Source organism: Saimiri boliviensis, chromosome 15 (genome assembly GCF_048565385.1).
Source record: "Saimiri boliviensis isolate mSaiBol1 chromosome 15, mSaiBol1.pri, whole genome shotgun sequence".
In the NCBI taxonomy this organism is placed as follows: Eukaryota; Metazoa; Chordata; class Mammalia; order Primates; family Cebidae; genus Saimiri; species Saimiri boliviensis.
In genome coordinates this window covers 80,763,867-80,773,599 of record NC_133463.1, presented here as the reverse complement: position 1 = coordinate 80,773,599, position 9,733 = coordinate 80,763,867, and the positions used below count along the sequence as shown (strand labels likewise).

General features: G+C 48.2%; 1 protein-coding gene across 1 annotated transcript in view; it reads left to right on the top strand.

Annotated features, from left to right (window-relative positions):
• Nucleotides 1–283: 283 nt before the first annotated feature.
• KCNQ3 (potassium voltage-gated channel subfamily Q member 3) overlaps nt 284–9,733 on the top strand; it is a 354,490-nt gene continuing 345,040 nt past the window's right edge. Inside the window, exon 1 of the mRNA XM_010344230.3 lies at nt 284–1,243. Coding sequence (XP_010342532.2) covers nt 858–1,243 — 386 coding nt within the window. The 5' untranslated portion in view covers nt 284–857. The remainder of the gene's footprint in view (nt 1,244–9,733) is intronic.

The window sequence follows — 9,733 nt, the reverse complement described above, 5'->3', positions numbered from 1 at the left end:
CTCCCCTACTCTTCTTCCCCGCACTGCCCCCCCACCCCCGTCACACCCCATCCAGGGGAAGCCCCAACGCCCACGGGAGCTACGGGAGCCACGCTCCGCGGCCGCCTAGCGCACTGCCTGGCTGCAACGGGGGCGGTGGCAGCCCAGGCGATCGGAGGTCCCCCAGATAATCGGGGTGGGGGTCGGCGGGAAGGGGCGGGGCACCGCGGCCCAGGCCTCCCGCCGCGACAGGGCGGGACAATGGGGCCCCACCCCGACGAAGGAGGGAGGGAGGGAGAGAGGCGGCGTGCGCTCGGCCCGCGGCGCGCTCGCCTCTGCTGCCGCGGCTGCTGCGAGGCTGAGGCTGGAGCGGGCGGGGAGGGGCGCGGGTGGGAGGGCGGAGGAGGGAGGAGGCGGCGGCGGCGGCGGCGCGTGTGGCGGGCGGGCGGGAGGGCGGCTGGCACCGGGCTTGTAAATAAACTGCGATGCTGTCTTGGGCTTGCCGGCCTGGGTGCCGCCGCCGCCGCCGCCGCCCCGGAGCGCCGGTGCCAGGTTCCCGCCGCCGCGCGCCCTAGCGCCTGCGAGCCAGCCTCGCGCGCCCTCCCAGCCTTCCCGCAGCCCCCGGCCCGCGACCCTCGGGGTCCCGCGGCTGACCCGCGCGGGATGTGATCCCTTGACCCCCTGCCCGGCCTCCCCTACCCCCCAGGGGGCCCGCCTTTGCCTGCTTTTGGGGGGGTGGGTGGGGAGGGGCGCGCGGATCATGGCATTGGAGTTCCCGGGCTTGCAGCCGCCGCCGCCGCCTCGTTCACGCACCCCAAGCGCCCCTTCTTCCCAGAGCAGCAGCGGAGAAGGCGAAGCGGCCGGCGGGGGCGAGGCAGATGGGGCTCAAGGCGCGCCGGGCGGCGGGGGCGGCTGGCGGCGGCGGCGACGGGGGCGGCGGAGGCGGCGGGGCCGCTAACCCAGCCGGGGGGGACGCGGCGGCGGCCGGCGACGAGGAGCGGAAAGTGGGGCTGGCGCCCGGCGACGTGGAGCAAGTCACCTTGGCGCTCGGGGCCGGAGCTGACAAAGACGGGACCCTGCTACTGGAAGGCGGCGGCCGCGAAGAGGGGCAGCGGAGGACCCCGCAGGGCATCGGGCTCCTGGCCAAGACCCCGCTGAGCCGCCCCGTTAAGAGGAACAACGCCAAGTACCGGCGCATCCAAACTTTGATCTACGACGCCCTGGAGAGACCGCGGGGCTGGGCGCTGCTCTACCACGCGCTGGTGTGAGTACCCGGCCGCTCGGGGCGCCCTCGGCGGCGGCGCGCGTGGGGGTTTGGGGTCGGGGTGAGAGCTGGGAAGTCTCTGGGCTTTAAGACCCACAGATGCCTTCTCCAGGAATGGGAGAGCAGCCCGTCCTCAGCGCGCGCTCCCCTGGGGTGTGTGTGTGTGCGCGCGAGCCGCTCTCCGGGTGTTCCACACCGGGGCTTAAAAAACGAAGCGTGGTTCCCCTGCTGATTTGGGCGGATGTGTGCGCGCGCGGGTGCGCATTTATGACATCTCCTCCGGGTGTTGCTTTGGAAGCTTAAAAGAATTATGTGGGTTTTTCCAATTAATGTGAGGGTTGAAGAGGATAAAGCAGATCCTCCCATGAGCGCTGTGTTTCTGTTTCGGGTGGATCCCTTCTGTTGGGATCGCCACTGAGTTTAGTTGGGGATGGGTGGGGGTGCGCACCGCTCATAGCGGGGGGTGGGGGAAGAGAGAGAGAGAGGAGTGTGTGTGTGTGTGTGTGTGTGTGTGTGTGTGTGTGTGTTGCTTGCTTGTGCCGCCCATCCTAGCGCTGGATACTGGTATAGGGAAGAACCTGGTGCTGCTCTGATTGGGAGCTGGGACTGGCCGAAATGCATGTCTTAGGATTCCTTTTAGGGAAGTGAATGGAAATATGTGGGTCTAAGCCTAGACTGACGGGCTGGGGCTTCACAGATCCAGAAGGTGAGGGGGCCAGGGACTCTTTTGGATGAAACATCTCCTTGGTTTGGGGTTCGATATTCCCTCAGCCTCAGTCGCCGCCCCTTCTCCTGCTTTGGCTGGGCGAGGGCACCGGGAATGTGAGGGGCTTGGCCTGGAGGTTTGCTCCCAGGCACTGTTCTCCTAGAAAGAATCTCCTTGCTAGTCTGGATGTAAATGCATGGCCAGAAGGAAGAAGGGACTCCCTCTGCACCTGCCACCGGAGATGGAAAATCTACCCGTATTTGGGTGGGGGAGAGGATGGTGAGGGTGCTCCACACTCAGGATTGGAAATCTAAGCTGTCAGCGCCCACCTCGGAGCTGGCAGGGCACGTCCAGCTACCAAGCTCTGCCTCCTGGTTCTGGTTTAGTCATCCTGATGGCTGCTTCTAGGAAGCTGTACTGTACCAGGGTTTTGGCAGGGAATTGCCTATGACCTTGGCTCCCTTCCATCCCTCAAGCGTTTAGCAGTGGATTTTCCTCTCTGTTCTCTTCCAATTCACCCATGACGGATGTAGTCGGAAGGGCTCAGGAACCTTGGAGTTTCACTACCTGCCAGTCTTCCTTGGTTGGAAACGTTTTTCCAGATTCGGCCACCAGGTGGGGGCGTCCACACAGGACCTCAGATTTAGCAACAGGTTTCTGCAAGGAGGTTACCAAGCCTGGAGATGGTGTCTTCCCGGAAACTAAGGAACCAGCAGGAGGGGTGGGGTGGGAGTGGGGCATTTTCCCAGGAACGTGGATTTTGGTGTCTGCATCTGTGTGTGTGTGTGTGTGTGTGTGTGTGTGTGTGCGTGTGTGTGTATTTGCAGGTGTTGGTGGGGGTCTGTCTGGAGAGAGGGCTTAATAATTGTTGCTCTTTCATTTGCTCTTCTTAGGTGGCAAAAAAGGATTAAAATACATTCATCTCTCTCTGGCAATATGTTTAGTTGAAGTGAAGTGAATACTGGAATATGTGATAGTTAAAAAGGCATAAGTTCGTTGAGTGCACACAGTCACACAGGGATTCATGTGTCCTTTCATATGTACATGATGTTCAGTACGTATTGACTAGAAATCCTGGGGTCCTATGGAAGCATGTGGGCTCCCACTTTCTTCTCTTCCCACCTTTCCCAGCCAGCACCTCCAGTCCTGCCTTGCTCAGTCTGGGGAAGGGAATAGGTAAAGCCTGTTACTGACTGAGCCTCAATTGTTTTTCTCTAGAATATCACCTGGAAGCAGATTTGAGAATGCCAAAACCTGGAGCTTTTTATCCCAAAAAAGATCCCAGAAGATTTGAGAGTTTGTGAGAGGGAAGACAGTTACCTAGCTAGAAACTATATATGCAAATACATATATATGCAAATATGCAAATATACTAATTTTATTTAATTCTCACACAGTACTATTAGATGGAAATTATTATCTCCATTGGATAAAGATATGAAAACTTCAAGAGAGAAAAATCACTTGTCCACGATCACACAGCTAAGGTTTCTGGAGCTCACATTTGAATGCAATGCATTCACTCTGTTTCCAAGCCCAGATCCCAGTTCTGATCCTCTGCCAGCAATCGTGGGACCCTGGGCATTTTGCTGAGCGTCACTGGGTGCCCCTTTCCCCATTGTTAATGCAGGGTCCTGAGTAATGTCTTGGCCTCCCCGTGCTAGCTCTCAGTTGGCATATGGCTAGAGATGGGAGTTTGGATTCAAGCTGGTGGCTGGTCAGAACCTAGGGAGCCACAGTGTTAGGAAAATGGAGGATGAACTGGGATGGTGGTGGGATTGCAGATTCTAATAAATCGGGAGTTACATAGCAAAACCTGTGTTGAATTGACTTTGAGCTCCTAAGAGTGAAGCATACTTAGTAGATGCACAGTACATTCTTCCTCCAGCTTAGCAGACAGTCCAGTCAAGTGAACATAACTGAACTTTTCCTTGATGATTCAGGATTTTGCATTGAAGTTTATACTTTCAAGCATCCATTTTCTTGTTCTGGACTGTGACTAATGGAACAGTGGGCCCAGGAAATTGGGCTGGGCTGACCATAGGTCTGTAACCTAGTGCAGCTTTTTTTTTTTTTTTCTTTTAATGAACCAGGCTAATGAGATGAGATGAGATTTTTTTTTTTTCTCCTTCCTAAAGGTAGAATATAGGAAATGTGGAAATCCATCAAACCTTTACCTGGCTTCTTTTGCCTCAAATGCTGTATTAGTCTGTTTTCACAGTGCTATAAAGAAACACCTGAGACTGGGTAATATATAAAGGAAAGAAGTTTAATTGACTCACAGTTCCACATGGCTGAGGAATTTACAATTGTAAGTTTCTCAGGAAATTTACAATCATGGCGGAAGGGGAGGAGGAAGCAAGGCATGTCTTGCATTGTGGCAGGAGAAAGAGAACAAAGAGGAAGAGCCATACACTTACCAAACAGCCAGATCTCCTGAGAATTCTATCACAATAAGAACAAGGGGAGAGTCCACCCACATGATTCTGTCACTTCCCACCAGGCCACTTGCACAGCATGTGAGGATTACAATTTGAGATGAGATTTGGGTGGGGACGTAGAGCCAAATTGTATCATTCTGCCCCTGCTTCCTCCCAAATCTCATGTCCTGTTCATATTTCAAAACCAATCATGCTTTCCCAACAGTGCCCCAAGGTCTTAACTCATTCCAGCATTAACTAAAAAAAAAAGTCCAAAGACTCATCTGAAACAAGCAAATTGCTTCTGCCAATGAACCTGTAAGATCAAAAACAAATTAGTTACTTCTAAGGTCCAATGGGAGTGTAGGCATTGGGTGAATATTCCCATTCCAAATGGGATAAATTGGCCAAAACAAAGGGGCCATAGTCCCCATGCACATCTGCGACCCAGCAAGGCATTCATTTCAAAAGCTCCGAAATAATCTCCTTTGATTCCATGCCTCACATCCAGGGCACCCAGATGCAAGGGGTGGGCTTCCAGGCCTTGGGCAGCGCCACCCTTGTGGTGCTACAGGGTTCAACTCCTGTGGCTGTTTCCATGGGCTGGCACTGAGTGCCTGTGGCTTTTCTAGGCACACGGTGCAAGCTGTCTGTGGATCTACCATTCTGGGGTCTGGAGGACAATAGCCTTCTTCTCACAGCTCCACTAGGCAGTGTCCCAGTGGGGACTCTATGTGAGGGCTCCAACCTCACATTTCCCCTTGTACTACCCTCACGGAGGTTCTCTATGGGGGCTGCACTCCTGCAGCAGGCTTCTGTGTGGACGTCCAGATGTTCCAGTATGTCCTCTGAAATCTAGGTGGAGGATCCCAAAGCTCAACTCTTGTCTCCTGTGTACCCACAGGCCCAACACCGCACAGAAGCCATCAAGACTCAGGGCTTGCACACTCTGAAGTAACGGGCCAACCTGTACCTTGTTCCATGGCTGGAGCTGGAGCAGCTGGGACACAGGGCACCAAGTCCAGTAGCTGCACAGAGCAGTGGGGCCCTCAGCCTGGCCCAAGAAACCATTTTTCCCTCCTAGGCCCCTGGGCTTATGAAGGGAAGGGCTGTCACAAAATTCTCTGACATGCCCTGGAGACATTTTCCCTATTTTCTTGGCTATTAACATTCAGCTCATCATTACTTAAGCATATTTCTGCAACTGGCTTGAATTCCTCCCTAGAAAATGCATTGTTTTTCTTTTCTGCCACATGATCAGGCTGCAAATTTTCCAAATCCTTATGTTCCACTTTTCCTTTTAAATATGAGTTACAATATGATAAATTTCAAACCATACTTTTGTGAACACGTATAACTGAATGTTTTCAGAATAAGTCGGGTTGACTCTTGAATGCTTTGCTGCTTAGAAGTTTCTTCCACCAGACACCCTAAATCATTCTCTGAACTTCAAATTCCCACAGATCTCTAGGGCAGGGGCAAAATGCTACCAGTCTCTTTGCTAAAGGATAGCATGAGTGACCCTTATCCCAGTTCCCAATAAGTTCCTCATTTCCGTCTGAGACCACCTCATCCTGGACTTCGTTGTTCATATCACTATCAGCATTTTGATCAAAACCATTCAGTAAGTCATTGAGAAGTTCCAAACCTTCCCATATCTCCCAGTCTTCTTCTGAGCCCTCCAGACTGTTTCAACCTCTGCCTGTTACCCAGTTCCAAAGTCTCTTCCATATTTTCAAGTATCTTTATAGCAGTGCCTCAAACTCCAGGTACCAATTTCCTGTATTAGTCCATTTTCACACTGCTATAAAGAAATACCTGAGACTGGGTAATTTATAAAGGAAAGAGGTTTAATTGACTCACAGTTCCACATGGCTGCGGAAGGCTCAGGAAACTTAACAATCATGGCAGAAGGGGAAGCAGGCATGTCTTACATGGTGGTAGAAGAGAGAGTGAGAGTGAAGGAGAAGAGTCACACACTTATCAAACAACTGGATCTTGTGAGAATTCTATCACCAGAAGATTAAGGGAGAAGTCCACGCCCACAATTCAGTCACCTCCCACCAGACCACTCCCGAAACGTGTGGGGATTACAATTTGAGATGAGTTTTGGGTGGGGACACAGAGACAAACCATATCAAATGTCCATCCCCTATTTTCACCTGGTGACTTGCCTTCATCTTGGCCCAGCTTCCCCAGACATAAAATTTTGTACCTTGCATTTTATTGATCTCTGCTTCTCTGTCCTGTTGAACTGAGAGCTACTTGAGAATGGGAGCTGTGTGTTCTCCTGTAGCCTTACCACTCCTCAGCAGGCTGAGTGCCTGGTAGGTACTAAGTAAGCATTTGAAGAATGGATTCATGAAAGCATTCTCCAAGGATTCTGGCTAATCAGGAATTTGCTGCAATAGCTTTATTATCATCACAGTAGTAGTAAGTAGTCAAAGTCAGCATTATAAGACTTTCATTATAAGAACAGTTCTTAGAAGTACAAAAATGGACTATGGGGAGGGAAAAAAAGATTGGAAACCATGCTTTAACTTGAGGGAGGCTGATCACTTCTCTGTTTTTTTTTTATCCGTATGACTAAAAGAGGTTCTGATTTTGTGAAAAACATGCTGGACTTGGAGTTCACATCTGGACTGCCTTATGTCTCTGTGACTTTGCAGGAGTCAGGTTGCGGATGACCCGTAAGTTGGGGATGATTCCACCACCCTGTCACAGGGTGGTTTTTAGGCTCAAAGAATAGTGTGTATGAATGCAGTTAGCCCAACAGCAGACATTCAACATTCATTAGTTAATTCTGAATTGGGATCTCCTTAAAAGTCATACACACCTGATACTGTGACTGTCCTGAGGCTGTCTAGGGACTCCCCCTTCCTAGCCTGTTAGTGAAAAGATGCTGGCTTCATCTTGGCATTCATCTCATTTGGCACTGCATAGGCATCCTACTGCCCTGACCATCTTGCCACAGCCAGCTGCGATCAATCACTCTCCTGTTGACAAACCAAAGGAAAATGATCACAAAAAAATACCCACTGATTGCATTCTGGGGTATGTTGGCTCCAGGGACATCTGGCAGGCAAGACTGGGTAGTGAAACACACGCAGCCAGCAGCTGCTCTGGAACATAAAGGGCCTTCCCAGTGGACTTAGCATGTTGACAAGAAGATCTATTGTCTTCATGGCGGAGGAGAGACACTGAATGCCCACTTAACACTGTCAGTAATGCATAGTCTTCCCAATTTGGGGGTAAGAGAAATTTGGGCTTCCAAACTTGTTTTGCTTCTTATAGCTGGTATGGTCTTGGGCAAGTTGCTGTATCTTTGGGCTTCAATTTCTTCATCTGAAAAATGTTATCAGTAAGTTACAAGCTCTTGTGAAGCTAAGAGCACTTTACATGAAAGAAACACTCAGTAGTAGATGTTTGTGTTGTTAATGTTGATCAGTTAATATTTTTTAATGCTTTCTCTGTGCCAGGCACTCTTCTAGATATTAGAGACATAGCAGTAAACAAACAAAACAATCTCTGCCTAATGGAACATATACATTAATGACAACCTTGGAGAATCTAGCTAGGAGAAATCTCGGAATTTGGTCATCTAGTCAACCTCCCAGCCAGAGCAGAATGAATTTCTCCAGCAGTATCTTAGCCATGCCTATAAATTGTAATTCATTACTGAAGTAACATCAGTTTTTCTCTAGACAAAGCTGATTTCAACTATCTTGGCACTTCCATTTCTCTGAGTCTATTTCGCTCATTCTCCTTTTCAACTCCCATGTATTTTATTCTTTCTCATCTACCACCTGATGTTGCCTTTCTTAACATTCTGAATCAATCCTCACCTTTTTTCATCCCACTAATCTCTGTTTGCATTTCCTTCCTCAGTATTGGCAATTTCCTTCTCATTTTGAGAAGCAGGGATTTTGAGAAGTTGTCATTCTTTATTCAGCAGTAAGAGCATACTCTTTGGGATCAAACCTTGGTTGAATTTAACTCTACTGTTTCTTCTGTGTAACCTGGAGTAATTTGCTCAAACTTTCTGAATTTCCATTTCTTTGTTTCTAATATGAAGATAATGATGCCTACCTCCCAAGGCTGTTGTGACTTTTTTAAATTGATGGATAATATCTGTATATATTTATAAGATACATATGCTAATTCATTGCACGTGTAGACTGTGTAATTATCAAGTCAAGGTGTTTGGGGCATCTGTCACTTGGAGTATTTATGATTATGTCAGGAACATTTCAAGTCCTCTCTTAGCTGTTTTGAATTATACAGTACATTGTTATTAACTGTAGTCACCCTTCTTTGATATTAAACATTAGAACTTATTGCCTCTGACTGTATGTTTGTACCCATCAACTAACTTCTCTTTATTCCCTTACTCCTGCACACTCATCCTTCCCAGCCTCTGGTATCTATCATTTTATTCTCTGCCTCCATGAGATCAACTTTTTTAGCTCTCACATATAGGTATGAACACATGATATTTGTCTTTATGTGCCTGGGTTATTTCATTAACATAATGACTTCCAGTTCCATCCAAGTTGCTGCAAATGACATGATTTCATTTTCTCATGGCTGACTAGTATTCCATTGTGTACATAGATATTTTCTTTATCCATCCATCCATTGATAGATACTTAGGTTGATTCCTTACTTTGTTATTGGGAATACTGCTGCAATATACATGAGAGTGCAGATATTTCTTCAATACATTAATTTCTTTTCCTTTGGATAAATACCCAGTAGTGGTTGCTAGATGGTGTGATAGTTTTATTTTCAGTTTTTCTGAGAAATCTCCATATTGCTTTCCATAGTGGCGGTACTAATTTACAGCCATAATTTTCCCACCAAAAGTAAGCAAGACTTCCTTTTCTCAGAATCCTCATCAGCATCTGTTATTTTTTGTCCTTTTAATAATGACCATTCTAACTGGGGTACGATGGTATCTCATTGTGGTTTTGATTTGCATTTTCCTGATAATTAGTGAGATTGAACATCTTTTCATATATCTGTTGGCCATATATATGTCTACTTTTAAGAAATATCTATTAATATCCTTTGTCTACTTTGTAATGGGATTTTTTTTAACTGCTGAGTTTCCTGTTTATACTAGGTATCAGTCCCTTGTTGATGAATAGTTTGTGATTTTGTTTCCCATTTAATGGGTTGTCTCTTCACTCTGCTGATTGTTTCATTTGCTACATAGAAACTGTTTAGTTTAAAATAGGCCCATTTGCTCATTTTTTGTTTTGTTGCCTATGCTTTTGAGGTCTTGGGTATAAAATCTTTGTCTAGACCAGGGTCGTAAGGTATTTGCTCTATTCTCTTCAAGGATTTTTGTAGTTTTAGATC